This window comes from Exophiala viscosa (assembly GCF_022695815.1).
Source record: "Exophiala viscosa unplaced genomic scaffold EDD37scaffold_2, whole genome shotgun sequence".
NCBI classification, from domain to species: Eukaryota; Fungi; Ascomycota; class Eurotiomycetes; order Chaetothyriales; family Herpotrichiellaceae; genus Exophiala; species Exophiala viscosa.
This window is the reverse complement of record NW_026944354.1, coordinates 4537347-4564605: the sequence shown is the minus strand read 5'-3', so window position 1 is coordinate 4564605 and position 27259 is coordinate 4537347. Positions and strand designations below refer to the sequence as shown.

General features: G+C 49.9%; 12 protein-coding genes across 12 annotated transcripts; 6 read left to right on the top strand and 6 right to left on the bottom strand.

The window, feature by feature from the left end:
- Positions 1–94: 94 nt before the first annotated feature.
- On the top strand, positions 95–1543 carry EDD37DRAFT_560804 (amp dependent CoA ligase; the record flags this gene model as incomplete). The annotated part of the gene is made up of 1 exon (XM_062813857.1): positions 95–1543. A coding segment is annotated over one exon (1449 nt), but the record flags the coding sequence as incomplete, so codon positions are not given.
- Positions 1544–5142: 3599 nt separating this feature from the next.
- Positions 5143–7814, bottom strand: EDD37DRAFT_692559 (dimethylaniline monooxygenase (N-oxide forming); the record flags this gene model as incomplete). Its single annotated transcript, XM_062820046.1, has 10 exons — positions 6757–7814; positions 6688–6708; positions 6538–6641; positions 6299–6469; positions 6155–6251; positions 6035–6106; positions 5947–5985; positions 5647–5897; positions 5338–5566; positions 5143–5288 (listed from the first exon to the last, which is right to left on the bottom strand). Exons 1-10 carry the CDS (start codon positions 7613–7615, stop codon positions 5143–5145), a joined length of 1989 nt encoding a protein of 662 aa, XP_062674216.1. The 5' UTR covers positions 7616–7814.
- A 140-nt stretch (positions 7815–7954) lies between these two features.
- Positions 7955–9055, bottom strand: EDD37DRAFT_624875 (putative biphenyl-2,3-diol 1,2-dioxygenase III). Its single transcript, XM_062816196.1, has one exon. It carries the CDS (start codon positions 8837–8839, stop codon positions 8243–8245), a length of 597 nt encoding a protein of 198 aa, XP_062674215.1. The 5' UTR covers positions 8840–9055; the 3' UTR covers positions 7955–8242.
- A 207-nt stretch (positions 9056–9262) lies between these two features.
- EDD37DRAFT_624874 (glutathione-s-transferase theta, gst) lies at positions 9263–10085 on the top strand. Its single transcript, XM_062816195.1, has 3 exons — positions 9263–9341; positions 9395–9676; positions 9743–10085. Exons 1-3 carry the CDS (start codon positions 9292–9294, stop codon positions 10062–10064), a joined length of 654 nt encoding a protein of 217 aa, XP_062674214.1. The 5' UTR covers positions 9263–9291; the 3' UTR covers positions 10065–10085.
- A 498-nt stretch (positions 10086–10583) lies between these two features.
- EDD37DRAFT_304678 (dimethylaniline monooxygenase (N-oxide forming)) lies at positions 10584–12594 on the top strand. Its single transcript, XM_062811237.1, has 3 exons — positions 10584–12118; positions 12177–12405; positions 12453–12594. Exons 1-3 carry the CDS (start codon positions 10697–10699, stop codon positions 12566–12568), a joined length of 1767 nt encoding a protein of 588 aa, XP_062674213.1. The 5' UTR covers positions 10584–10696; the 3' UTR covers positions 12569–12594.
- A 759-nt stretch (positions 12595–13353) lies between these two features.
- On the bottom strand, positions 13354–13986 carry EDD37DRAFT_304703 (fungal-specific transcription factor domain-containing protein). Its single transcript, XM_062811238.1, has 2 exons — positions 13813–13986; positions 13354–13762 (listed from the first exon to the last, which is right to left on the bottom strand). The coding sequence occupies exons 1-2, from the start codon at positions 13936–13938 to the stop codon at positions 13502–13504; spliced, it is 387 nt and encodes a 128-aa protein (XP_062674212.1). The 5' UTR covers positions 13939–13986; the 3' UTR covers positions 13354–13501.
- Positions 13987–15478: 1492 nt separating this feature from the next.
- Positions 15479–16653, bottom strand: EDD37DRAFT_663890 (uncharacterized protein; the record flags this gene model as incomplete). Its single annotated transcript, XM_062819200.1, has 4 exons — positions 15479–16037; positions 16093–16226; positions 16300–16520; positions 16570–16653. 4 exons carry the CDS (start codon positions 16651–16653, stop codon positions 15754–15756), a joined length of 723 nt encoding a protein of 240 aa, XP_062674211.1. The 3' UTR covers positions 15479–15753.
- Positions 16654–17207: 554 nt separating this feature from the next.
- On the top strand, positions 17208–19028 carry EDD37DRAFT_678493 (major facilitator superfamily domain-containing protein; the record flags this gene model as incomplete). The annotated part of the gene is made up of 5 exons (XM_062819647.1): positions 17208–17385; positions 17437–17583; positions 17636–17846; positions 17901–18410; positions 18463–19028. Exons 1-5 carry the CDS (start codon positions 17224–17226, stop codon positions 19026–19028), a joined length of 1596 nt encoding a protein of 531 aa, XP_062674210.1. The 5' UTR covers positions 17208–17223.
- A 709-nt stretch (positions 19029–19737) lies between these two features.
- Positions 19738–21421, top strand: EDD37DRAFT_656732 (putative salicylate hydroxylase; the record flags this gene model as incomplete). The annotated part of the gene is made up of 7 exons (XM_062818851.1): positions 19738–19848; positions 19897–20084; positions 20142–20308; positions 20364–20679; positions 20731–20812; positions 20871–21279; positions 21381–21421. The coding sequence occupies 7 exons, from the start codon at positions 19738–19740 to the stop codon at positions 21419–21421; spliced, it is 1314 nt and encodes a 437-aa protein (XP_062674209.1).
- Positions 21422–21918: 497 nt separating this feature from the next.
- Positions 21919–24162, top strand: EDD37DRAFT_692553 (cytochrome P450). Its single transcript, XM_062820045.1, has 6 exons — positions 21919–22274; positions 22342–22448; positions 22498–22725; positions 22780–23144; positions 23191–23599; positions 23654–24162. The coding sequence occupies exons 1-6, from the start codon at positions 22031–22033 to the stop codon at positions 23834–23836; spliced, it is 1536 nt and encodes a 511-aa protein (XP_062674208.1). The 5' UTR covers positions 21919–22030; the 3' UTR covers positions 23837–24162.
- A 40-nt stretch (positions 24163–24202) lies between these two features.
- EDD37DRAFT_624868 (uncharacterized protein) lies at positions 24203–25773 on the bottom strand. Its single transcript, XM_062816194.1, has 3 exons — positions 25172–25773; positions 25023–25100; positions 24203–24967 (listed from the first exon to the last, which is right to left on the bottom strand). Exons 1-3 carry the CDS (start codon positions 25409–25411, stop codon positions 24377–24379), a joined length of 909 nt encoding a protein of 302 aa, XP_062674207.1. The 5' UTR covers positions 25412–25773; the 3' UTR covers positions 24203–24376.
- Positions 25774–26326: 553 nt separating this feature from the next.
- On the bottom strand, positions 26327–27233 carry EDD37DRAFT_692551 (choline transporter; the record flags this gene model as incomplete). The annotated part of the gene is made up of 1 exon (XM_062820044.1): positions 26327–27233. Exon 1 carries the CDS (start codon positions 26912–26914, stop codon positions 26327–26329), a length of 588 nt encoding a protein of 195 aa, XP_062674206.1. The 5' UTR covers positions 26915–27233.
- Between the last annotated feature and the right edge of the window lie 26 nt (positions 27234–27259).

The window sequence follows — 27259 nt, the reverse complement described above, 5'->3', positions numbered from 1 at the left end:
CCTAACCCTAACCCTAACCCTAACCCTAACCCTAACCCTAACCCTAACCCTAACCCTAACCCTAACCCTAACCCTAACCCTAACCCTAACCCTAAGGGTCCTCACCATCCTCCCGAATTCGAGCGATTTCATCCTGCTGGCGCATTCCGTCTGGTGGGCTGGTGCCGTCTTTGCGCCTCTGAATCCCAGTTCGCCCGAGAAAGATATCGTTCACGCGCTCGGAATTCTGCAACCAACCCACATCGCCTGTGACAGCTCTCGTCTTGCGACCATCCAAGCCGCGATCGACTCCCAATTGCAAAAGCAGAAGCCGCAGATCTTTATTTTGCATGGTCGAAAAGACGGTTTCCCCACGTTTCCCAACGACATTGCAGGTCAAAACAGTCACGAAAGTGTGCCACCTTATAATCTCAATGGCAAGAAAGCGAGCGAGGCCACTTCAACTATATGTTTCTCCTCTGGGACGACCGGACGAATGAAGGGCGTCCAACTCTCTCACCATAACATTGTGTCGAACGCACTGCAGATGCGAGCGTCCCTACCCAGCATTCTTAATTCTAGCCAGAGAGAAGTGTTCTTCCTCCCTTATTGTCACATCTATGGCCTGTCGTGTGTGGCGATCCTCGGCATGTGGCTAGGTACCTTTACTTGCGGCCTGACGTCTTTCGACCTCGAACTATTCTGCCAGAAGTTGGCAGAGACGAAGGCCACGTACGCACATTTGGTACCGCCGGTCGCTGCCCTTCTGGCGACTTCCGAAGTATCGCTCCAGAACGATCTGTCTTCACTAAGAACGTTGGTCGTTGCTGCAGCACCAATGAAACGAGATCTCCAGCTGAGGCTCAAGGCACGGCTTGGGGACAACATCAAGATCCTTCAGGGTTATGGACTTTCTGAATGCTCGCCCACCGTCATGCATCAGCATGAGTCCGACGACGACTATGTTGGAACTGCAGGGAAAATCCTGTCGGATACACAGGTACGACTAGTGGATCCGATCACGAAAAGAGATGTAGGACTTGGAGAAGAAGGGGAATTATGGGTCCGCGGCCCGCAAGTGATGCAGGGATATATTGGCGATGATGAAGCTACGCGCAACACGTTCTCAGAAGACGGCCAATGGTTGCTAACTGGCGATATCTTAAAGGTGGACAAGAATGGCAACTTCTGGGTGACAGATCGTCTAAAGGAACTCATCAAGTACAAAGGCTTTCAAGTCGCCCCTTCAGAATTGGAAGATGTCCTCCTCAAGCACCCCAGTGTGATCGACGCTGCAGTTTGCTCCATCTATGACGATACTCAGGCAACCGAGCTGCCACTCGCATACGTGAGCTTAATACCGCAATTATTGAAGCTAGGGGAATCTGAGAAAGGGCGTGTCCTGGCAGAGATCCAAGAATGGGTCAATAAACAAGTTGCAGGGTATAAAAAGCTCAGGGGTGGAGTTGTGCATTTGCAGGATCTACCAAAGACACCCACTGGCAAAATTCTACGCAAGGACTTGCCAGCAAGCCGAAAAAAAACCCCAAGCAGTAAGCTGTAGACGGACAGCCGAAGATGCTGCACTTGCCGTGGCATGATGAACGCGAGCTTCGCGGGCCCCTGAGCGTAGTGAACCAGAGTCCATTCTCCTTCTCGGAGGAAATGAAACACGTTGAAATACCTAGGTAGTTAGCTAGCGAGAGCTACTCGCCGCATAGACACGTATTATGAAACAGTCTTCCTTCAATCACGTCTCAACTATAAACAGACCGTGCTTTTGAATCGGTGCCTATACCTGGCATGGATCCAGCAAATAGTACCGGCCATCATCTGAGGCCAAATTGTCACTATATTGATGCGACCAAACTGCCATTTTTGGAATCAGGTGGCACATAACCGCTTGTAGAACGATATCGATTTCAACAGCAAGGCATCTGCATACAACCCCACAGCAACCCTGCCGCAGCCTCCCCAAGAAGTGGAACGTCCGATAGCATCTCTGGTCGCTCGATATAAGCATCACTATGTGTCGTTGCTTGACACATTCTCATACTGTGGGTGTTAATATCCAACCGCAACCGCAGAATCAAGTAGATTCCTGAATGTCTAAGAGATTATTGTGTTCTAGGTTCGCGGAATACGACATTTCGGCACAGCCATATTGAGGATCTACTCGTTCGTTGCCGTGATTCTCGTCTCCATCTGCTCCAACAAATTTTAGGAATTAATTTAAGTTAGGATGGGTAGCTGGATCCAAATGACCCAACCGACTGGAAGAACCCAAATACGTTCATTCACGGTGTTCCACACTCGCAAGGGCTCTGCTGATAATCCTGCAGCCAAAGGTATAGACAGTGACACCTGCGTGTCGTTACAGTTTGTCACCATGAGGAGTACACTCAACCGGACCGTAACTACCCCTAACTACAGCCTGAAGTTCTGGCCCGGCGCTAGGATACCAACGTTTTAGCCGGATGAAGATCGAGCGACTCAGAGGATTTCTTAACACTAAGACGTAAAATCTGCGTCGTGGAACAGGCCATGTGCCACTGACGCCTACCCAATTCAGCTTATTTCTCATTGTGCAAGTTTCGGATGGGGCCCTACCTGCCCAAATGTTGTAAAGCTGCCTAATGGCCTCGACGAGAACCTCATATTCGGCATCTACTAGGAGCTCTCACGCACTGCACACTATCGATCCTTAAATATGGTTCAGTAAACGGATGAGTGCTCTACGTGTGACGCGTCTAAGAATAGTACTTCACGCATGCACTATGCACGATTTGAAGCTCAAGATCACGGAGTCGCTACGTGTGAGCAGTTCATTGGACCTATAGTAGCTCTCCGGCAGAGGTGTGACCAATTTTCACCACTTACCACAATGCCGTAAAGTCCGCCGCCCTACACCCTAACTTTTAGCCCGCAATCGTTGACTCATTCCTCACCAGTTAGCTCACAGCACTGATATGGCGCATGATTCTAAACGTGATCCGGGTTTTTACTATCAGCATAAAAACGACCCAGCATTCCCAATTCTTGGCTCCCCAGACGCTGACTCCTTCCCCGAGTGACCCCCAAAGGTTGAACAGGTGGCAACAACTCGCGATTTCTGACAAGCGATAGTCCTTTTCATATCGCGTCGCATGGACGCAGGATATAAGGATACCTTTGTGACTTGAGACACGCTCAATAAGCCTTCAACGCCAAAGGTGTTTGTCCAACATAATGTTTAGAAGTTTTTGAGTAGAAATGCCTGGCAAAAATAAGTGTCAGCCACCCACTCCGGCTGAGACCGCATTTTTTACAGTCCTTGTCAAGGATAAGGCCGAGATCAGAAGTCTGTTCCAAGCTCCGATAGTCGGGTTCTGAGCTGATATTTTGGCTGCTTACGGTGACCTCTTTATGGCATGACGTCCTTCAAGGATACATAGTGGTATCAAAGAGGGAAGAGGGTGTCAACCTACGGGACATACTATCGAAACGTACTTCTTGCTGGAGCGATGACGAGACAAAGTCAAAGTGTGAAGGGAAGCTACGGGCAAGAAGCGTCCCGGCTAACGAACCGATGCCGCCCTCCGTCTCAATGGTTGAAGTCATTACACCGAGGGAACAACAGCCAGAAAGCCACAAATATAGGGCATTTAGGTGCGATGACAAGAGTTAGTCTATCCGCAAAAGAGATCAACTGGACTGGACGTTCTTGTTGATTACCACCTTTTCTCCTCGCAGTAGATCCTTTAGCTCAATCTCCTGAGCCTAATCACAACTATCGTAGAGCTCTTGTAGCGTTCTTCTCAGATCATGTAGGCCGTCTTCTTTTGCGAGTCTAATGAGATTCTCGTATACATGGTTTTCTTGCTCTTTAGTCATCTCCTCCTTGTCTCCGTAGTAATCATGCAGCTTATGCCTCCCTTCTTCGAGCTTGTCTCGATTAGAAGCCTGTCGGAGCCACGCTAGGGAAACTAGAAATATGATTCCATCGGAAGAGGCCCTACCGCCCGGGGATCATCGCTTGTACTGTTGAACACCTCACAGATTGAACAAGAACACGACATTAGTACCGAAATCAGCCTTGTGCGTAAGGTTCTTGGGGAAGATGCTTGCAAAGCAATCGCGTTGAGAGATAGGGACGAGAACAAAAAGCTGAACTGTGCTGCATGTGCAATAAGCTACCAATGCCTTCACTTTCTTCATGATGTACTCGCTTGCCGTAGCTTCGAGGATAAATCGGTTCTTTTCATGCTTGACTTCATAAAAAATTCTTGTTAACTTACAATCGCTGGCTGATCCCATTGGCGCGCAAGGTGTACCTCATCAAATCTTGGTCTAGCCCGTTCATGCAAGCCATTGTCCTGATGTACCGTGTGTCTTCTGTGTCTTGCGTGGGCTTCACGCTTTCTGTGTCTGGGTGCGTTCCTCAGTAACCTCACAGCTAGATGCGACAGCAGTCGTCACAATCTAGAGCATCCGCAGATCCAGCCTCCAAACTTATCTCACTTAGGCATAACAATAGGCGGCTATAGGCATACAGCCCCTGAAGTACTCGAGAAGATTACCCTACCCAGGTTGACTCGCTTAGGTATGGCTCCAGCCGACCTTGCGCATCGCGTTTACTGGAGCCTACCCAGACTACGAGAGTAATCTTAAATCGAACCCTTATGATCTATATATAATACTACTTTAAAAAATAATACTCAACTTTATTTATTAATAATATAGTCCTAAATAGCTTCGATAACTTTATAATTCGAGATTTTAACTATATTTATTAAATAAATTAAGTATCTAAAGTTTTATATAATTATTCGCTAAGTATAATTAAAGAACTTACGATCAAAGTTTTAAAGAACTTACGGTAGATATAGGGAGAATATCGTCGAGTTAATTAGCTCGTTTAAAGAACTTACCGTCAGTTCTTTATCGTATTATTGTTAGGAGAGGCGATAGCGATAGCTCGCGATAGGAGACTAATAGTAATCTCTACTCTTATTAAGGGGATAAGGATAGCTAGGAGAGCTCGTAGAAGGATTATTAAGTTGATCAGGCCTAGGGACGCTCTAAGCCTAAGGCGAACTGGCTGAGTATAGATTGCAAAAGTAAGGAGGCGGAGTTTAGTGGTATTCCTAGATATGGATATCTATTGTACGCTATGAAACCCATTTATCTTGGACTCGAATTCCGTGGCGGCGTGTCCGTGTAGATTGGTAAAGGTGTATCAAGTATTTTAGCCTTGATTTGCATTGCAACAAAGCGTGACATGTATCTTGCTGGCCCAACAGCCCCTCCGGCGTACCAGAATGCAGGATCTGATTTGAAGTTAGAGTCAGCATCGAGATGGAGAATGTATGCACTTACGTCCACATGGTTTGAACATGGCTTTCTGTTCACCTTCCTCGTCGAGTCCTCCAAAACTGTCTAGTTGACCTGCCAACTCACCACCGAAGAGCTGCGCTGCCACTATCCTTAGGTCCGAGATGAAACCTGTGGCGAACACGACGACATCTGCTCTTATAAAATCTCCATTTGCGCATATCAAGCCGTCTTCCACATAGCGAACTGGGACGGAATCTGACTTGATCTTGATCTGTCCGTGGCTACAGTCAGTCTCTCAGATTTTTCATTGAGTTGCATGGGAAGGGAAAATAGCATAGCAGTCAAGCTTACAAGTCCTTGCGAGATTTTTGGCGAGACCCCTACGTCCAGGGCGTAACCTCCAAATCGCCCAAATAGATAAGATACCATGTCGCCTTCGCGATCGAGTTTGAAGCCCACGCGCTCGAGCGAGTCGTACCGGTCTGGCTCCATGTTTGTCCAGCGCTCTATCGCCTTCAGGCTCATGAGTCTTCCAATCGCAGCTGGACCTGTACAAAATAGTCGATCCGCCACTTTCGTAGGTACTTTCTCGTTGTATACCTCTGCAAGATGTTAGTCGCAAAACCCACTAATTGTTAAATTTGCACTTGCTGTCATGATTTACTCTGTAATGCTCGGAAGGGACAAGCACTGGAAAGAATGGTTAGCATAAGTATCGCCGGACCTTAGCTGGTCATACATGTCTTCGACCTCTGCACCATAGTAACAGAACTTAATCCCGCCTCAAGCATGTCACCAGCCACATCATGACCTATATAATGTCAGCATAGGGAGACATAATGATACGAACCCTGCCTACCAGTATTTGCCGTTCCAATGATTACGCCATGCTTACCACTCCATTCACTAGAGTTTTTGTAATGTCCTGAATGCATAGTTACACCTCGGAAGACGTGCTGTTGACTAGTCAGTGAAGCTCAGCACACAATACAGGGGAACATACTCTGTCTTCATAATTTGGCGAGATAGGGAACTGTGCACCCCCTCCTACTGCGAAAACGATGTAAGAACAGGTAATGTGAGACTCGTGCCCACTACGCATGATCTTGAGATCCCAGATATTCTTCTCTGCGATCCACGATCCTGACAGCAGCGAGGTGGACAAGAAAATATTCTGCCAGGACATCAGCTCATTGCCAGGCATGCCCACGCTAAGAAAGCCGGCGGAATTGAGTGACTTACTATGCCATACTTCTTGGCCCAACGTTGATAGCCTTCCGCAAGGTCATACTTGGTCAACCACTCTTGGTAGGTGGAAGGAAAGGTTCTCTCGAACGGTAGGTGAGCTGTATCACATTAGGCGGTGACAGACTTGCCGCTCAAGGAGCTTACCAAACTCCCGGACTGTATGTACTGCACTAATTAGTACATAAGATCTTCCCAAAGAATGTGAAAACTTACGTCTCATAGAGTCATATCGCGTTTTCCAGCTATCTCCAACATTGGGATGCTTCTCAATAATGACATAAGACACGCCGAGGGCCTTCAACCGTCCACCCGCGCTTAAACCGGCTTGTCCCCCTCCAACAACGACGCACTCATAGTCGACACTCTTAGATGTGTCATGAGCCGTTGCACCATCAGTATGACGACCGTTGGTGGTAGCGTCATTTATGTCAGTGCTATTTGTAGTAGTACCATTGGTGGCTGGATCGTTGACGGCCATAGCAGTGGGTGCTAAACCGTCCGCGGTAACACCATTTGCATTAACCTGTCGTACAGGAATGTCTACAGTATCCCCATTGGCGATAGAATGACCATTCGGAGCAGGCATATTATGCACAGGTTCCAGATGGTCAACATCTGGCTGTGAGTCCAATCGCTCCAGGATCGTACGGAGTATCCAGATCTTCCACTTTCCAGTACCATCGGGAATGACGGATAGGTATCCATGGTCAGTGGTTGCTGGAATGCCTTGTGTTCTGAAAGTGAAACCTATTTCTAGCCAAGCCGTAGGTCCAGCCCGGACGACCTGAGGCTTGCCATCAATAGCAAATGACGTAGGTTTATGCGTCTTTGAGGTGGCTTTCCATGCAGCGGCAATAGATTGAGCCGAGTAGAACGTCCTCGCCGTGCCGGTTAGTGCAAATATGTCGCGCCAGACTGCGTCCTGGATGAAATCATCCTCACAAAGAAGGTCCAGTGCTGAGACGAAGTAATTTGCTATGCCGTCCAAATCCAGGAATTCTGGAATCACAGCTGTCGGCAATGAGACAGGAAGCTTGGCCAATGTTGTGGGCAAGCTGGGAGGGTTGACCATGATTGGCCACCACACGTATGTGTCGAATGTCGAGAGTCGAGGATAAACTGAGATCGTTTCAGCCTTTGATCGTAAGGCAAGTAAAAGTCACTGTATAACTCCGGTAGAAGCTCGACACGTGATATTCGTCGCGATACAGTGAGTTCGACTGCCCCAGGTCTCTGCGGTCTTTTGTCCGGGTTTTGTAGGAGGGTTATTCGTGCCTGCCAACGTTCAGAATCCTTCGGGTTCCGGCCAGTCCAGAAGATTAGTCCACGTGTAGACCAATCGTTAATGAAAATCGGGATCAGGTGACTTACAGCAGTTGATAAAGATGTACCGAGGAACTAATCTAATGCCTCAAAGGTGAACACGGTAATGTTTGCGAGTCTTAGATGTTACTAGCTTTCTGGAAATACACGAAAGCAAAATTAAACACGTCTCCAGGCCCCCAACCGTTGCACTAGTAGAAGCCGGAGACTGATATGGTGAAACAATGCGCTATGTACACTCTAACTATCGAGATTAATATTGTGAAGCTCGTCTTGGGTCCAGTGCCTTGAAACAAGCCTGATCGAAGCCAGAAGTGGCTCCTACCCCGGCTCCTTCTCCAGCAGCCACGTGAGGACACTCCTTGTGCGCGATCTTTCATACATGCACTGGCTGTGAGTACGGTGGATGCCTTCTACCGCCGGAACCCATTCGCCTCTTGATGGATTCATGGTCTTCGCCACTCCGGAGACGGGCAATGAGCTCCTCGGGCTGAAAATCATAGCCAATGGGCTCCTCATCAAACTCCGCCGACATCATGTACTCGGTTGCTTCGTCAGCAGTATCGAAATTGTCGACCTGCATCTCCAAATGATTGCCGTCCGGATCTTCATAGTAGATGGAAGTCGTTGGACCGTGATTGACACACCAAACTGGATTCATGCCCAGCTTCTTTCGTTGTTCATACGAAAGGGCAAGATCATCCAAGGTGTCGTATGTGAAAGCGATGTGTTCAAGACCGCTAGCATGTGGACTAGGAGGCCCAGTATGTGGCAGTGCTCCGATGGCAATGCGGTGATGCTCGTCGTCGTAAGCGACGAAAGCCATGTATTTATTGCGAAAGGCTACTTTGCCGCCTAGTAGCTTGACATAAAAGTCGATCATTTCGTCTAGTCTGGTCGTTTTGAGCAAAACATGAGCCAGATGCTGAGGGCTTTTGACCTTTGGCTGTTCGCCGTTCGTCGTGGTAGTCATGATGAAGCTCAGAATTCAGCGGGTAAAGTCCAATGGATTGCAGGAGTGGATGTTCAGTAAGTTCTCAGCTCTTGAGATCGTGAAGAGCGCTGATGAGATTATGGAAGAGGGCGGAACGGCGAGGCTTTGGTGAAGGACCTGTAGTCGCAGGCCAGCCACGCATGTGCGACACCAAAATGGCCGAAAGTCGGGTTGCGAAGACAGGAATGTTGGCCGTGTCAAAGCCACGTGCCGTGAATTCAGCCGGCCTTAGCTTTCAACGGATACCTCGGTATCCCGTTGGGCAAGAGGACCAATCATAACAGGCACCAAGCACGCCGGGACACTGCAATCCATGATTTGTGCCTGTTGACCAAGCTTTGATGTGAGGGTTAGCAGGATTCTTGTGCTTCATCTTCTGTCTCATTAAATACGATTGCTTGACAACCATCGACAACACGATATTTTCGAACATGGCCTCACTGAAGCCAATCAAGCTGTACTCACACAAGACAGGTCCAAAGTACGCCGTTTTGAATGGACCCGTGGTGATCCTAACTGAAATGATGTGTACAGCCCATGGAAGGTCGCAGTTATACTCGATGAGCTCTCAGTACCTTACAAACATGAGTTCCAGGAAATGTCCGCGATCAAACAAGAGCCCTTCATTTCTGTCAACCCGAACGGCCGAGTACCCGCGATCGAAGATCCAAATACGGGTATCATACTCTGGGAATCTGGAGCGATAATAATGTACCTCATTGAGACGTACGATAAGGACGGGAAGATAAGCTATCCCAGTGGTCCAGAGAAATACTACGAGTGGCAGTGGATGGCGTACCAGATCTCGGGCCAGGGGTAAGCGCTTGCATCAACACTTCCTGTCCCCTTGTATTGCCGCAGTACTTACGTCTTTGTTCTCAGACCATACTTTGGCCAAGCTGTTTGGTTTACACGCTTCCATCATGAACAACTACCCAGCGCTAGAGAGCGGTATGTCAAGGAGATTGAACGAGTGACGGGCGTTCTTGATTCGTGGCTTCAAAAACATGACTGGCTCGTGGGTGACAAGTGCACCTATGTCGATCTGATGTTTGTGCCATGGGCAAAGACTGCGCATACTACCATGGGAGACTTTATAGACTTTCAGGGCAAGTATAAGGCTTACTTTGCTTGGATGGAGAAGTTGGAAGGACGGGACTCTGTGAGGAAGGTGTTTGAGGAGAAGGCCCAGGTAGCGCAGTAGAGCACAAAGTGGTGAATAAAGGTTCAATGACTACCTACTGAGAGGAATATGCAATTTAATACGCTTTGAGTTATGTGTAGTCCTCAGCCTCCAGTAAACCTGATGCCTAGAATCAGTGACTTAGCTCGAGCGAAGTTGTGGGCAGCTCTTTGCAGCCCTTGCAGCGACTAAGGTTACGAGGCCGACATGACACGGATACCCTTCAAGCAATTCTTTTTGTGTGCTTGGTGCTCCATCGCGGCTTCTGTGGGTCGTAGCGTCTCTGTAATTCTACCCGGAGGTACAGATGATTAGCCCCATTCGCCGGCAGTTGCACCTTGGAAGGTTGGGTCTCCATACCAAAGAATTGTGGCGTCGTTGACCTCAACTTTCGGAACCCGAGCCACCGAAGCTACTTGCAACTTCGGAACCGAAAGGGGCAACTGGTTCGCATGTTCCGGAACACCGTGCTGTTCCGTCCACGCGTCGAGAACGCGTTCGCGGCGAGTGCCACTTTTCTATCACGTGCTTAATTTGTGTCTCTTGACCAACCGGGTTCAGGTCAGGCTAAAAAATGGGCATGGGGATCCTACCTTGACGTACGCGAACCTTCTTCTCGTCCGCACGATATCTGGTTTCTAGAGCTCAGCAACATGTCTCTGTCCATCCTCGAGAACCTAAAAGCCGACCTCCCACCTGCTTCTGTTCCGGAAGATGTCGACGTAGAGAATCTATGTGCGGGGTTCTGCAAGACGTTGTCTTCTCTCAATGCAGACCACTTCACGCCTGATGCAATATGGCGCGACATGTTTGCATTGACAGGAAGCAGTCGCACATTCTATGGCGCCGACAACATCATTCAGACATGGCGATCATTAATACAATGCGCACTACCTGAAAGCATTACCTATCTGAAGCAGTCGGCGCGCAAGATCGATCTTGGAGAATCCAACTGGATTGAGGGCACCTTCACCTTTGAAATTGACGAGGCGCCTGCCAGAAAATGTACTGCGGCCCTGTCCATAGTCCCAGCTGATGACGGGAGATGGAAGATCTGGGTGCTTCGCACATTTCTGGATAAATTACAGAACCACTCTAGCGTGGATAAGATGGCCCCTGCTAGTCAAATGAATGGCGATTCGAAACATCTTGAGCTACAACATGACCGAAAAGATACCTTCGAGTGTGTTGTCGTTGGAGGTGGGCAGGCAGGACTGAGTGTGGCAGGCAGACTTCAATCACAGGGCATTGACTACATCTTGCTTGAGAAGAACGAAGCAGTTGGCGACAGTTGGAAGAAGAGATACAGATCAACCAAGTTACACACCAACAGAGAATCCTCACACCTGCCATTCAATAGAACCTTTCCCTCACACTATCCCCAATACCTTGGCAAAGATGATCTCGCTCGAGGTTACTCGGATTGGGCACAATACTATGGTATCAGTGTCTGGCTTTCGACCACCTTGGTTTCTGGACAATGGCACGAGGACACCAGGAAATGGACATTGGTGCTGTTAAAAGGTGGTGAGACGAGAAATATCACTACGACACATGTGGTTCTCGCAATTGGTGCTGGCTGCCAAATACCGATGATGCCAACCTATCCAGGAATAGAGACATTCAGAGGCGAGATTCAGCACTCGGCGGAGTACTACTCCGCCGACAAATGGAAGGGCAAGCATGGGGTTGTTGTCGGTACAGCCAACACAGCTCACGATGTTGCAGAAGATATGGTAGCAGCGGGAATGGTCTCCGTGACCATGATTCAACGCTCCCCTACCTATGTTCTTCCAGCCGAGTACTACGAAAAAGTTCAAGAGCTCTCATGGAATGCAGATGTCCCGACAGAGATCGCTGATCAAGAGATGCTCACTGTTCCCCTTGCTGTCAGTAGACTTATCAGCATGTTGGTCCTGCATGGAATGGCAAGGGCCGAACCGGAAAGATTCGACGCTTTGGAGAAGGCAGGATTCAAGACGGTTAGATATGGTGACATTATATATCAGGTGTTTGATCGATTTGGTGGTCACTATATGGATGTTGGTGCGTCTGCAAAGATTGCGAAGGGCTTGGTAAGACCTCTCATCCAGGCTACTGGCAGGATCAGGAAGACTAACATTCCATGACCAGATCAAAGTCAAATCTGATGCCCTACCGGTCCATTATACCACAGACGGCCTTAGGTTCAGCGACGGAAGCGAGTTGAAAGCTGATGCAATTGTATTTGCAACCGGATTCGTAGGGACCATGAAGGACACAATACGTGAGCTGCTTGGCTCCGATGTCGCAGACCGTGTTGAAGATTTCTGGGGTGTTAACGAAGAAGGCGAGGTGAAGGGAGCATTCAAGCCTTGCGGACGTGAGTACTACTTGTCCAGCTTAAGATCGCCACTGACTTCAGCATAGACTCTAACTTGTGGATGCATGGCGGGACCACAACACATGCGAGGTACATGTCGAGATATGTTGCTTTGCAGATTCGTGCCGCGCTAGATGGGACACCGCTGCCAATCCTGTCTTGATGCGTGTGTGCCGATCTTCAAGCGGGAGTTTGAGGTTGGGTGACTAGTTTGGTTAGAGTTGTAGCCCGAAACCAGCAAGAGAGTGTTTGCCAGCAGTTGTAGACTCACAGATGTTACTGAAGAAGCCATCACCAGGCAGTGCTGGCCAGATACACTCGTCGACGTCCACGAACCTTTGCAAGAAATCATCTATCGATGTGTATTCAACGTCTTGCACCTGTCCTTGTATGCTAGACGAGCAGGTAAGCAAAGGTGGACAGTGGAGTCTAGCTCTTGACTTACTCGAGTGTGGATTTAACCTCCGCAATAGTCGTGTCAAACGTCCGCATGCCAGCTCTACCAACGTCGAGATGCTGGGCAAGCTCAAGAATCGACCGGTACTCGACCGCTTCGTCTAGAAGCTGCTGTGAAGGGTCTTTGACAATCCTGAGGAGGAATATCATTACACCACCAAGAATGTAAGATGCATCCAGATGGCTTTTGCCACTGAGCACATCCGCCCGGGCCATTCTCTTGAGAAGTGAGAGGGATCCTTTGTTTGCCGACTCGAACATGTCCACGCGTCGCGTCAACCTAGGGCTGCTTGCGTTGGGCTCCCTCCAGCACGAAACGATCGAAGTTCTCGTGGCAATGAGCATGGTATAATGATATCGCAGGCCAAGGTAGAGAACCGCTCGACTGTGAGAAGGAGCCGTTGGCGCATCGGGTCTGAGGTGGTATGGGAGTGTGTTCCAGAAACGCTCTAGGTCCGCAATGAGCTCGTCGGCCCGATCATCAAGACAAATATTGGCTGATCTGGATCCATACAGATCTTGAACTATCAGACCGGTGATCTTGCTGAGCTCCGAGACAGCCGTGTGATAGTTTGGGGGACAGTTTGGAACATAATTGAACACCTTGCACAGATTAGTGAGGAGGTCTTTGATGAAGCTTCTAACCTACGGTCTCAGACGGCATGCCCACGCTGCAGCTTGCCAAGTCAATGGCTACGCATCTACCAAGACGGAATGCAAGACACACTTCCATATCGTAGAGCGACCACCAGAGCCGCCTGCGGTTTTCGATGACCAGCTGCGACTTTTCCTCCCAATGGTTTTCATTGAGATGCAAGCCGAGCGTCTGGGCTATGCGTGTCGCACAACCCACAGCAATCCATGCTAAGTTCCTTTGGTCTTTATTCAGGCGGCATAATGCCTGCGGTCCCAGTCAGTGTGCCCAGGCCACAGCGGTTAGAAGGAATTTACCATAAGCATTAGAGCTTCGACACTGCCCAGGCTTCCTTCCTCAAGCGCATGTTCAAAGTGTTCACATGCCTTTGTAAAGTATTGTTCGTGTTTCTCCTCGAGTGACAATATCAAGCATAGAAGCATGAAGACTGAATGGCTCAGCCGTGCCTGTGGTTGAAAAGCATTCAAAGTGTAGGCGTGATACTTCTCGTAGCTTAAGATGTAGTTGACACAGTTGATCTCGGAGAAAAACTTCGAGGAGGCATGTTCAAACTCAGCTCTGGGTGGTAAGTCGCCAGCGGCGACGAGGTCCGCCTGCTGCTTGCAGCTGCGAAGGTCATCGAGGTCGTTCAGCGCCGATGCTGGAGCAGGGAACAAACTGCTTTGCTCGGTGCGGCAGGTAGCATTGATTTTCGCAAAAAAGGCAGGCCAGCTAGTGCCGCTATCGTAACCTAAGTCCTTGCATAAGCACTCGTAAGCGCTGTGAAAAGCAGACGTAGTAGCATACGTGTTATTTCCATAACGTCCTTGCGTGTTATGCTCTCGACTGGAAATGTCTCGCTGGCGTGGGAGGCAACAGTGTGCTGCGCACTTCCCGCTGGGCTCGGTTTTGGTGTATCACTGGATGGCCGGTGAGGCTGACTATATGTGGGCACATTTGGAATGCATGCTGCAGTTGAGATGTTGGTGGATGTACTAGCCGGTTGCGCATGAGGCAATGGCACGTGCAGCACGTCCTGAGCGTACCCGCCTCCAAGGTGTGATTGTGCCGTTCCTGTTTGTGACTCTACCTGCACATCTGGACAAGGAGACGGTGGGCTTCCGATGATGGGAGGAAGGTGCATAAATCCTGGCACATCGTTCTCGAAGTCGACGTCTTCATCTTGCAGAACAGCGGGAGGCTGACCTGGAGGGTTGCTGACTGCGGTTGTTGGCAGTTGTGCAACAATCTGGCGAAGACTCTCCTTGCTCAAAGAAGCATTGGGTAGGAAATGTCGCACAACGGAAGTCAGAAGTTCGTACTGTTCTTTTGAGCTCTGGTAGTATGGCCTTCCGGTCCTGGTGTTGCTCGTTACGCAAGGACGGGCAGCCCTTAAGCAGCGCTTGCAGCTTCCATTTTCTAATTTGATGCACTACTAGGTCCCGAACAATGGTTGTCAGCTTGTGCAGACCATGGCCATTTGGCCAGCTCGGGCGTTGCAAAGACGCATACCTTTGTTTTATGCTGGCGACAGTGGTCACAACTGCCTGCGTTCCGCTTGGATATGTCGTTGGGGGCCATCTTCACGAAGGCTAATTGCGTTAACTGCATACAGCTGAAAAGACACAGTCGGCCTACGGACATGGCAGGTCTGCAGAAAGGAGGCGGACAATTAGCCTGGGCGGTGGGCGTATGGTAAGCAGAACTACGAGATCGACCATACAACCCGAGGAACTGGGAGAGGAGGCAGGAGAACTGGCACGGGTCTTTCGAAGCGATTAAGTCGGCTCAGCCGCTGAACGAGACGATTAAACTAATCACCGCGCTGTCATCTGCCTGGCCTAATAGCACGTCATCCCCGGCCTACAGAGATATGAGCTAGTGATCGCTGGACAAATGAGATTCGTTCTCCAACCACAGGGCCTTTTGGCCTGACAAGAAAGGCCCAGCCCAGAACATTTCTCCGCACCCCCAGCCTCGGTAATCCCACAGTCCTGCGTGCACCCAAGCTCGAAGCTCGAACCAAAACTTCACCCAGTCCCTGCTTCACCCCGCTTTGTCCGCAGTAGCCACACAAATCCGCGCACGATGATGTGCTGACAGTTTTTCTAAACTTTTTTAACGCGCTCAGGTACGAGTAACTCTGAACTTCTTGGAGCAGTACGATAGCAGTGTCTGGCACATGCTTATATTTCCGGCGGACATCATTGTGCCAGTACGCTCTAACACGCTCTCTCCGGGTTTTGAGCAACAAGATTTCAGAATGCGAAGCTGGAGTTCCCAAGGTCGATCTCGTCTAGCGTTGGCATCTTGCCCAGCTTGCAGTCCGTAGCCTTCGCTACGGCCATGCCAAGCTCGTATGCAAGTCGAGCCTGCTGTTCGTTAGCTCCATGTCGTATGGCTCCCTTCATATGCCAAATGAGCTGGTCGGGACAGTTCATGGTGATCAGAGCTCCTATAGCTAGCAGCTCCGTCTCAACATTGCTTAGAATGCGGTCATCCGCGGCCCAGAACTCATAGATAAGCTTTTGATTCAGCAGATCTGCGTCAAATCAGCTGGGTGGATCGATCCTAAGAAGATCGTCTGCTGAGCGTACAAAGATCCGGATGGTGCTTTTTCATTGCTACTCGAATACCTTCCGCAGACTCGGGCGTCCAGAGAACGTCGAAGAACTTCTTTCCACGAGTTGCCCTTCTCTGTTGTTCTTCTGGGTCGTTATATGTCTCATACCTAAAGGCGAGACGACGGTGTTATAATCTGAGTCATGCATAATACTGACGCAGCGTTGCAATGGGGCGCTTACCGTGGTCCATAGTCATCAATTTCCTCATCTTTTAGGGAGGCATAAAAATCACGCGTCGCCCCCAGTGCCCTTGGCACCCCGACAAAAGTTGTTGATTTTAGGATAGCCTCCTTCAAACGTCTCTGCACCAGCTTGGCGGCGTCGGAAGGCAGGTCAGCGATTGCGGCACGATATACCGGAAGAGTCTCAGAGCCGGCACCCGCACCAGCCAGAGCAGCCGCCTTAGGTAATAGTTAGCTCATCACCAAACCAGTCAGGCACTTGACATACGCTCACTAAGTACCATGATGCTTTGAGAGGATCTGGCTCATTTTCACGGTCGCGAAAGGTGAGTACGGTGTCAATGAGTGCCATGGTTATATCAAAAGCTGTGATCTGTACAAATATTGTACGTGGTCAGTTTCAGTTGAATGGAATAATATGGAGTGTTTTGTGTTGTCCCGTCCGCCACCCTTGTCGGTATGCTCGGCCGCTGGTCTGACATGGAAGTGGATCTGTTGACCGTTGTTGCCCGTCCCTTAAACTTATTGCCACAGCGTGGAGAGCGTGAAACAGGCGTCCCACACAGTCCCCCAGGCCAGCTGGTACGGGCTTCTACAACGGCCTCAATCCTTTCCCGCGGCACTGTCTCTGTGAGTCGGGTCCCGAATGATTCTAGATTCCCCCCGCACCCCCCGGACATTGTCGCTCTAGCGTCTTCGGTTCGGTATCCGAGCTTGGCTTTCCTGCCCACGGGGCAGGCTCATAATATCCTTGCCACTCAATGTACTTAGGCCCCCAAATCCCCGGACTCCAGGATCGAATACCTCCACTTCCATATCTATCAAGAACGTTCCCAACCAGAACCCGACTTTCTCACGCCACTCTAGGGGTTTCTTGCTGTTACTGTGTGCCTTGCAACTGTGCTAGTGGGTTTCACACATCATGCAGGATAAGGACCGCGGCATCCAGCATGTCGGCGACGTGGGTAGCAACTCGCCCTCCTCAGAGGTCGATGATATGCGTGGACCGACAGCGCACATGAAACACAGCGCTAAGGGCATCTTGTTGGTGCCGCAGCCTTCAGATGATCCACGTGACCCTCTGGTATGGATGGAATCACAAGTATAAAGCTGCGTTTCCTGACAGTCGTATTAGAACTGGTCCGCATTCAAGAAGGGTGTTACCCTTGCTGTCGTCTGTCTTGCCGCTTGGTCGGTCTTGCTACAAGCTCTTGCCAATGCCTCCGGGTTCTTCTTCCAGGCCGAATTATACCACACAACGCCTACGGAGATCACATACGCTGTGGGTAGCCTCTCCGACTGAAGACTAGGTTGTGTGACTAATATGTGCACAGGTTTCAGCTACGGTTGGCGGTCTTGTTGTCGGCCCGTGGGTCTGGGCTCCCGTTGCCAGACGTCTTGGAAAGGCTGCCGTTATCTTCTATTGCATGCTCGCGACGATGTGCTGTAACATCTGGTCGGCCTCGATGACAAAAGACACACAATATGTTCCCTTTGTCATCTCGAGGCTGTTCGCTGGTATCTTCAGCTCTGCTGCCATCACACGTAAGTCGGCCACAAGATATGACCAGGCGGTCTTGACTGACTCAATGACCACAGTTGGTTCGAACTTCATCACAGAGCTCTTCTTCCTCCACGACAGAGGCAAGTGCTTTGCGCTTTATACCTTTTCCATCCTGATGGGAGCTGTTTCTGGAGCCACCTTCTCCGGATACATCGTTCAGAAAGTATCATGGACAGTTCAGTTCTGGTACAATGTCGGCTTTGAAGGTGCCATTGCACTGCTCATGTTTCTATTTGTCGACGAGACCCTCTGGCCCCGAGCTGAGCAGCCAGATATCCCCCTTCCTCCCGCGAATCGACTGTCGCGCAGGTTGGCAACCTATCTCTTTACTCAACGCTTGACGCGGAAGCAGACAAAGGAAGAAGTGATCCAGTCAATTACGCTCCAATTCCTGATCACAATCAGCCCAGTCACGATTCTTATTGGTTCCACCCTCATGATCTTCTATGGCTGGGGAATTGCCATGAACACGTTCTTGTCTATCTTCCTTCAGAACCCTGTCAAGGAGGGTGGGTACGGTTTCTCGCCGGAGCGGAATGCCTCATGTGAGTTTCGCGCCCATTTGGAGGCTCAAGTGTCCTTACTAACATACCAAAGTCACGTTCGTCACCTGGTTCGGTGCTTTCGTCGCCGAGCTCTACGGCATCTTGCTCGGAGATCGTCTCCCTCTCGCCATTTGTTCCCGCCATGGTGGCACATGGAAACCCGAATACCGTCTGCACAACACATGGTTTCCTCTCTTGGTCTGTATGCCTCTAAGCACCGGACTGTTTGGTGGCAGCCTCTACTTTCACTGGAACTACATGGTTCTTGCGGTGGCGGTATTCCTGAGCAACTTCGGAGCGGTGGCGGCTTTCCCGGCTCTACTAAACTACGTCGTCGAAGCTTTCACTCCAAAGTACGCAAACGAGGTAACAGTGGCACTCAACACATGGCGTTCTATCCTGTCGATCGCCATCTCATTCTTCCTGTTCCCATGGGCAGACAAAGTGGGTATCAACTGGGCCTTTGGAATGATGTCTTTCTTCACCATTATGGCATATGGCTCAGTCGTCGTGTGTATGTTTGCTGGAGCATTTCTCAGGAAGTATTCGCTCGTGCGTGTGAAATCAGAGGCAGGAATTCACATTGTTGAAGAGGACACCAAGGAGGTAGCGGCGTGAGGGCCAGTCAACGAAGCAGGTTGCAGAAATGGGGGTTGCGCAGAATATCCGTGTGAGGTCTGGGAGGCATGAATAGCTATTGCTTGACGGAAAATTTAGTGTTTCATGTTCCAGGTGCATATTTACTCAACTTCGCGACTATCTGGTTCTCGGCTTGTATCGCTATGATGTGGAGAAAGCAATCAATTGACTTGCTTCTCTAAACCTGCACAATTTGTCTTGAGTCATGCAACGCCGTATAATTCTTTAGTATAGGCACGAAGATGCACCACACGAGAACTGCACGACACATGACCCGTATGAAATGAATCTTGCGAAAGACGCAGAACAAGTAGGCTGTGGATCAGAACCATCCTGATCTGATTCGGGTGGTGCTCTATGAGCCTTCTACAGACGAAGGGGCCTGACGAACGCATGGAGACGTTGATTGAAAGTTCCAGAGTGTGACAGGCCCGGAACACGAAGATCGGGCCCTTTTCGTCGAACGGTAGCAGGCCTCCAAATGATCAGCGGCGACGGCCCAGCCTAGCCCCATCGGAGCCCGATTGTCAACATGTCCCTATTTGTGACAAGGGCCTAAACTGCGCCGGAAGCACACAAACTGCACATGGTATAACGTCTACATCCCGCAGGTGGCATGCGCTTATTTCGTGCTTGATCGCAAGTATCTCTTGGTAGCAGTGGTAGTGCAGAACCCTATCAAACCAACATGAAGGTCATTGTCATCGGTGCTGGCCTAGGTGGCCTTGCATGTGCTATCGCATGTCGCCGAGAAGGTCTCGCCGTCCTCCTGGTGGAAAGAGCGGCGGAGATCCTACCAGTAGGTACCTCTTGATCATGCTTGTCAACTCCGTCTAACAGCGTCCAGATCGGTTCCGGAATCCAGGTCTCCTCCAATGCATCGCGAGTCGCGGGACGCCTGGAAATTCTTCCAGCTTTGATGAATAAGGCGATACAGCCAGAAGCCTTGCAGGTCCGCAGATATGACAATGGCAAAATATTACACGTGAGACAGGGTCGGGACAAGATGGTGGCTAAATACGGATCACCGTGGTTGTAAGTAGCGTCTTGAGCCTGTCCATGGTACGGCTGCCATATTGACATCAGATAAAGCGTGATCCATCGCGCAGACTACCACGAAGTCATGCTAGACGAGGCGAAACGATTGGGTGTTGAGATACGGCTGGGCTGCAACGTGGAGAGCCTCGACTTCGGTCACACGGAGGTCGTGCTCGACCATGGAGAGAGGTTGAATGCGGATGTGATCGTGGGTGCTGATGGTTCGTCTCATGCAACTGCACAGCCTCAAAACCATTTCAGCTAAGTTAGCTCTAGGACTTTGGTCAACAACACGAGAGACGCTTTTGGAACGCCCGTCACCACCCCATGAAACTGGCGACCTAGCATACAGGGCAACATTGACCCGCCAACAAATGTTGGAACTTGATGAACCCAGAGCGACAGAGTGGTGTGGTCGAGAAGTGGTCAATGTCTGGTTCGGGCCAGAGAAACATTGCATTATATATCCAATCAGAGGCGGCGAGACCTTTAACATGGTTCTTACTAGGCCCGATGATCTTCCTGCAGGAGTCAGGACGGCGCAGGGCAGCCTAGAAGAAATGAGGAAGAGCTTTGAAGGCTGGGACTATTTGTGAGCCACCTACGAACGGCAAAGCATGGAGTTACTAACCCGCCGGACTAGACTTACAAAGATGTTGTCAAAAGTTGACTCAGTGTTAAAGTGGAAGCTTTGTCATCACGAAGAGCTCGAAAAGTGGGTTCGAGTAAGTACAGTCCCTGTCATCTGCCGTATTAGTAGCCATGGGCTTACACGAGACCTAGGGCTCCGTTGTGCTGCTAGGAGATGCTTGCCACCCAACACTGCCTTACCAAGGGCAAGGAGCTGCGATGGCTGTGGAAGATGGAGCCACTCTGGGCCGCTTGTTAGGCTTACTCAACTCTCATCAAAAACCATTAGGGTCATCGATAGAGAACACTCGAGAGATCCTAAACCTTTACGAGACGCTGCGAAAGTCAAGGACTACCATGAATGTCCGAGGTGCGGCGGAGAACAAATTTTGGTATCACCTGTCAGACGGACCGATGCAAGAGAGGCGAGATCGCGCTCTGGCTGGAACCTCAGACGACACTGACTGGTGTTGGGTGAAGGAGACGTATTCAAGAGAACTGCTCGGCTTTGATGCTGTTGAGGATGGCGAGCAGGCCTTCTATTCGTGGCTGGAACAGAAGAGTAAGACAGTGCCGAAAGAAGAAAGGAAGAACGATGTATTCCTCAGTACTATTGCGCTTGAAGCATAATGAAGCTGGGATTATTGCATTTATATTGTCTAGGTCTTGCGCCATGGGGTAGGAGTCAATCACATTCAACTTGATATGCTGAAACGCATCATAATTGATGGTTCCCAGTGGTTGTAGTCGTTGCAACGATGCGTCCACGGAGGCCACGAACCATGATGATTACAAGTTGTGATGTTCTGTCCATTCTCTTAACCAGCCTGCTAGCATGTCTGCAAACTCTGAAGCGATCCTTAGTGATCACTTTGGCGTACAGAGCATAAGCATGTCGATAATCTAGCCGACAATTGCACAGTTACTGACTACGTCTACCCGTCCCCACAACCTCCGTGACAGTTCGTCAGTCAGCACATTCCAGGATGAGATCCCGTAAACAGGAACCAACGCAAGCTCATTCCCCTGCTGTTGAGCCGTTCTCACGTTACTAGGCCACAAGATGTGGGTCGAATGTGGCGTTGGTCCGATTGGACTGAGCCTCGGGACCCGACGGACTCCGCCTGGATGCGTGTGCACTAAGGAAAATTTCTAAGCCTAGCACTGGAGAAACGGCCGGGTCTCTGTCCTTCTATCACATGGAAGCTCGAACCAATTACCGGGGTATTGTTGACGGGCTCAAGTACCTGCATCAAGTGTTCCTAAGCTGACGAGTTGTAACCTTATCATGGTCGTATGATCAAGACTCAGCAATGTCGACAATGATGCCAACAGTATCACACTTGGTAGCTCGTGGCGATTTGCTCTCTAGAGCACTCGCGTTCTTCATCATCACTGTGCTCGTTCTATCTTTCAGAGGGTTATGGAGACGCTATGCATCGCCGCTACGTCAGATCCCTGGACCCTTTCTCGCCTCCTGTACACGACTATGGAAGGTTCTGAGTACATACTCAGGACATACCGAATGGGACTACGTTGCACTGCATCAGAAATACGGTGTGTACAGCTTGGCATAGCGACTAGGCTTATAATCCTACGCTGGCTCAGAGCTAACAGCTCTCAGGCCCTGTGGTGCGTGTTGCTCCCAATGAGCTCTCATTCGCATCGCCGAATGCCGCCAGGGATATTTTCGCTGTTGGCAAGGGATTCACCAAAACGGAGTTCTACAAGGTGTGTTTAGAAGTTCGTGGCTATCGCACTCTTCGCTGATTTCCATCAGGTCTTCCCACCAGCACATAACCCAGATATTTTCACAGAGACGCGGGAGTGGAAGCATGCGCAGATGAAACGAGCTGCAGTCACACCTTATAGCTTAGCTTCCATGCAGAAGCGGGCACACTTGATCGAAGATGTTCAGAAGCAACTAGTTGAGACTATTGATCGATACGTTTCACCTGCTGGTAAGATCTGCGATCTAGGCAATCTGCTACACTACTTCGCCTTTGATGTAAGTTTGAAGCATTAATATACCACCCCAAACCAACACTAATTGGCCACGAAGGTGATTGGTGAAGTTGCATTCTCTCAAAGATACGGCTTCCTTGCCAAGGAGGAGGACGTTGGTAGCACTATCAAGGTCATCGACAGTATGCAGTGGTATAACGGTATGGTCGGGCAAGTACCAGAGCTCCGCTACCTGTTCTTGAACAACCCAGTCGTGGTGTATCTGCAAAACCATGTGCTCCCACCTCCACAACTCACGGGCATGGCCCTTGGCGAGATAAGGAAACGAAAAGAGAATCCCAGTGACAAATTCTATCTCGCGCCTGATCGGAAAGACCTGCTTGGACAGCTTTTGGAGGCTCATGATGCACACCCAGAACGATTCTCGGAGTTGGACGTGTTCTCCGTCGCCCATGGCGCAATGTAGGTGTCTACCTCATTACGATGATGCATACTAAAATTGTGACAGTGGTGCAGGATCCGACTCTACAGCTTCCACGATGCAATCATTTTGGTACTTTGTGCTGAATGACAAAGGTGCATACAACAAGCTAAAGGACGAAGTCAGGGAGGCATACAAGGATGGGAGTCTTTCAGAATTGGTGACTTGGGCCGAAGCACAAGAATTAACCTACTTCCAAATGTGTTTGAAGGAGGCTATGCGACTTCGTCCTGCCGTGGGTCTAAGCATTCAAAGATATGTGCCGCAAGGAGGAGCCATGATCGATGGTAAACACTATCCAGAGGGCGTCGCGGTGTCAGTGAACGCTTGGCCAGTACACCGCGACAAGGCGCTTTTCGGGCAGGATGCAGAGTCCTTTCGGCCTGAGCGATGGGAGTCAGGAAATTCTAAGGAGATGGAGAAACACCTATACCAGGTAAGAAGCTTGGTGAGGTATTACCTGAGCAAACAGTGCTGACGATAATTGCAGTTTGGTGGAGGGAGTCACCTCTGCATTGGGCGGAATCTCGCCCTACTGGAGATGAACAAAATCCTGCCTCAACTGCTTACGACATACGATTTTGAGTTGGTTCACCCTGGACGACCACTCAAATCGCATTCTCACTTTTTCTGTGTCAATGAAGGACTAGAAGTATTCGTGCGCAGAGTATAAGCGCGGATCTGGATCAGTCCATGGGTCGTGGATGTGCCTCAGCGTATAGTATCCTACGCTTACTGCTACGATGCAGATATTAGGCAGGAGCCATTCGGGTTCGGGCTTGTGCTTCTCAACTCGCCGAGAATCTTCAACCAGAAAGAAGGAAGTGGACCAAAGTCGGAATGACCAGGACCATCTGCAGGAAACATGTTTTGCGTCGATCTTTCATTAGGGCAAGGATAGCACAAGTCCACAGGGCTACCCCTTACAGACTGCCTCTTCAAGACGATAGCAGTCAGCACGAGAATTGCGAATCTTGTAAGATTACAAGCACTTTTGACACTTAAGCACATAGCGGTGCTGAGCCAGACGACTTTCAACCTTTCTTCATAGCTATCTGCCCGTTCGAGGTATTCACCCATGTTGGAAAATAATGACTCTGTACGCATTATAATGCTTCCCTAGTCGACAATGAGATTCGAGCGCCCGCAGCTTGCTCGTCTTCGCTGATCAATGGCAATGTAGCCTCTACCTGACCTGGATGACTCTAGCTAACTATTTGTCGAACACGAATTTGTTCCTGATGGCACCAATTCCTTCAACCTCAATCTCCACCACGTCACCATCATGTATGAAGCCTTTGGGCTCCATGAAGTTCCCCACGCCAGATGGCGTCCCAGTCATGATCGCCGTTCCCTTTCGTAGAGTGGTGCCTCTGCTCAGATGAGCAATTATTTGCTTCACCTTCCAGATCATATCGCTCGTATTTGTCTTCTGGCGTTGTTCTCCATTCAATTTCGTCGTGTAATTGAGGTTCTGCGGGTCTTTGATCAGGCTGCTGGACACGATAGCAGGTCCGATTGGTGCAAAGCGATCAAAGGACTTTGCGTATCCGAACTGTCCTCCTGACACCTCTCTGGCTTGGAAATTCCGTGCGGAAACATCGTTTCCCACGGTGTATCCTAGCACGTACTGCAGCGCGTCTTCCTCTTTGATATTCTTGCCATCCTTGCCCATAATGACTGTCAGCTCGCCTTCGTAGTCGAGCTTCGGCGTCGCATCCATGTGAACGTGCACGTCATCGTAGGGTCCGGCGAGCGCGTCGGGTGGTTTCGTGAAGACGACCGGGTGAGGCGGGACAGTAATCTATAGACGAGACGTTAGGCAGATTCGACAATGTGGGTGCAGTCATGGAGATCACGTTGGCCTCTTTTGCATGCTGAGCATAATTCAGACCGATGCATTGAAAGATGTGGACGGATTCGAGAGGGCATAGAAGCTAACAAGCCGAGCATGCATTAGCTTTGATGGAATCTGGAGGCAGCTTGTGATTAACTGCTAAAGACTGACCTCTTTGACGGTAGCTTGCTCCTGTGTTGAGGACAATGTTGTGCTGGGACTGCCTTCAAGTACTTTCACCTTCTGGCCGACGATATGGTCGATGTCGACGCTTTGCGGGACATCGCCATAGCGTGTCTGGCCTTGGTCGTCCACAAATCGGATAAGGCGCTCGAATGTCATTTTGACTCCTCGTCCGGCAGATTGATACAAGTCGAGTGGTTTCGGGGGCGACCTTGGCATACTTTTCATCCTATTGATGCCTACAGTGGTACAAGGTACTTTCAAGCCCGGGTTCCGTCCAGGGCGCCCAAAGTACCGTTGCCGAGTCGCACGTGGTAAGCTTACTCCATCTACAGCGGGACACCGTCCGTTCGTGGTCCCAGCCACCGTCAATGATTGCGTGCTTTCAAGAGCCAAGCATCTGGACCGCTCTTCAAGTGCGGTTTAGCAAGGGGGGAATCTTTGCCGCGTGCCCATTAACATCCACCGTTACCGAACTCGTGGATTGTTGATCTCCAAACCTAGCCCGCTCAATGCGGCGATTGCTCTGCTTCTCCGAGAAGACATCCCCGGATGGTTGGGGAAGGGTGTGCCGAGGCCACCAAAGAACGCTTTGCCCCATCTACGCGGGCATGCTTGAGGACGGAGGACCGTGGAACGCCGTGCGCTAAGCATAGGGACAGTCATGCAGCTTGGCGAGCCTAAACGGTAGCATAAGAAATTATTCACTTTCCCCAGACCGCCACGACTAGTTAACAAATCGCCGACACCTCCACGAAATGGTCTTTTCCCCTATACTATCAAAACTTCTCTAGACCAACAACAACTACACACATATTGGAGTTGAAGGCGAACAGAGAAATCGTCACTGCAGCGTCTGCACAATAGCGACAAGCAAGCCCCACTGTAAGTAGTAACTGTCAGAATCCTTTCATCGCCAGATCTACGGAGGTTAGCTGTGCGTGGCACATTTGCCTTGTAGTTAGGTGGCATGAATCGTTAAAAGAGATCATAACCTACCCATCTGACGAGAAGGTTGGAACAATGGAGAATTTGGTCAAGGCCTTTAAGGCACATCGACACGAGTAGGAACAGGGATAGTGTAATTAGTTTATTTAGCCAGACCAGCCATAATTTCATAATTGCGCGTAGCCCAGCAGTGTTCTATACCAGCATCTCAACAGGCGGTCCACGGTATATTTTCCGAATCTTGATCCACCAGAGCCCAGGAAAGATAACCATGGCTCCGAAAAGGACGCATGAATAGTTCATCTCGTCGATATCCACGGGCATCATATATGGGCAGTTATAGAAGATAATTATAATAGCTAAATATACAGAAGACACAGCCCCAACAACATACCCAAGTAAGCCTTTCACATAAAAAGGACCTGGTTTTGCACTCTGCCGCCCTCCCAGGAGATATAGGAGGATTGCTATCAGATACGATAGTAACATGAGCGACGCAAATAAGCCAGTAATTACGTTGAAAGCGAGAGAGCTTCTAGCGTAGATAGCGCCCAACATAGTGTTGAAATAAGTGACGAAGATAATGGCGTTAGCTGGTACCCTATGGCTCTTCTTCACTTTTCCAATTGTACCAGAGAAAGGCGTTGCTCCGTCTCTAGCCAAAGCCCAGGAAGCTCGGCTCTGCGTCAGGGCAGTGCCAATGCTGCTGCTCACAAGCGGAAGGAGAAGGAGGATCATGAGTCCGAGAGCACCGCCTCTGGTTCCGGTCGCTTGGCGGTACATCTCGATAACGGGGAACCACCCTGCCCCATTGTTTGCCCCTGTGGTATGCCGGAAGTTAATGCGGACGTTATCTTTACTCTAAACGGAACATCAATGGTAGCGATTTCCAGATTCTCGACTAACTCCAAGAGGGATCGCATTTACCACCACTTGTTATAAATAAGCCCCGCGAGGAGCTATGTGCTCAAGGACCGGTCGTTTTGACTTTGGAGTCGACTTGATTCCGACTAACGGCGTAGCTGCGGTCCAGCTTACCGCTTTCAAATACTGTGTTTGACACTTTTCAAAGTTTCCCATGTTTCCGTTTATGTGATTTTGTTTGGGGCTTACTCGTGGTCTCCATGG

Excerpts from the sequence above, each read along its gene's own strand:
- EDD37DRAFT_304678 (XM_062811237.1), top strand. The coding sequence starts at position 10,697 with ATGTCTCTGTCCATCCTCGAGAACCTAAAAGCCGACCTCCCACCTGCT. Across the intron at positions 12,119-12,176 it reads CAAAGATTGCGAAGGGCTTG|ATCAAAGTCAAATCTGATGC; the intron begins GTAAGACCTCTC and ends TTCCATGACCAG. Across the intron at positions 12,406-12,452 it reads AGCATTCAAGCCTTGCGGAC|ACTCTAACTTGTGGATGCAT; the intron begins GTGAGTACTACT and ends ACTTCAGCATAG.
- EDD37DRAFT_692553 (XM_062820045.1), top strand. The coding sequence starts at position 22,031 with ATGTCGACAATGATGCCAACAGTATCACACTTGGTAGCTCGTGGCGAT. Across the intron at positions 22,726-22,779 it reads TACACTACTTCGCCTTTGAT|GTGATTGGTGAAGTTGCATT; the intron begins GTAAGTTTGAAG and ends TTGGCCACGAAG. Across the intron at positions 23,600-23,653 it reads TGGAGAAACACCTATACCAG|TTTGGTGGAGGGAGTCACCT; the intron begins GTAAGAAGCTTG and ends CGATAATTGCAG.
- EDD37DRAFT_624875 (XM_062816196.1), bottom strand. The coding sequence starts at position 8,839 with ATGACTACCACGACGAACGGCGAACAGCCAAAGGTCAAAAGCCCTCAG.
- EDD37DRAFT_624874 (XM_062816195.1), top strand. The coding sequence starts at position 9,292 with ATGGCCTCACTGAAGCCAATCAAGCTGTACTCACACAAGACAGGTCCA. Across the intron at positions 9,342-9,394 it reads TCACACAAGACAGGTCCAAA|CCCATGGAAGGTCGCAGTTA; the intron begins GTACGCCGTTTT and ends TGATGTGTACAG. Across the intron at positions 9,677-9,742 it reads TACCAGATCTCGGGCCAGGG|ACCATACTTTGGCCAAGCTG; the intron begins GTAAGCGCTTGC and ends CTTTGTTCTCAG.
- EDD37DRAFT_624868 (XM_062816194.1), bottom strand. The coding sequence starts at position 25,411 with ATGAAAAGTATGCCAAGGTCGCCCCCGAAACCACTCGACTTGTATCAA. Across the intron at positions 25,101-25,171 it reads AGCAAGCTACCGTCAAAGAG|CTTCTATGCCCTCTCGAATC; the intron begins GTCAGTCTTTAG and ends TCGGCTTGTTAG. Across the intron at positions 24,968-25,022 it reads AGCATGCAAAAGAGGCCAAC|ATTACTGTCCCGCCTCACCC; the intron begins GTGATCTCCATG and ends TCTCGTCTATAG.
- EDD37DRAFT_304703 (XM_062811238.1), bottom strand. The coding sequence starts at position 13,938 with ATGCTTCTATGCTTGATATTGTCACTCGAGGAGAAACACGAACAATAC. Across the intron at positions 13,763-13,812 it reads TCGAAGCTCTAATGCTTATG|GCATTATGCCGCCTGAATAA; the intron begins GTAAATTCCTTC and ends CTGGGACCGCAG.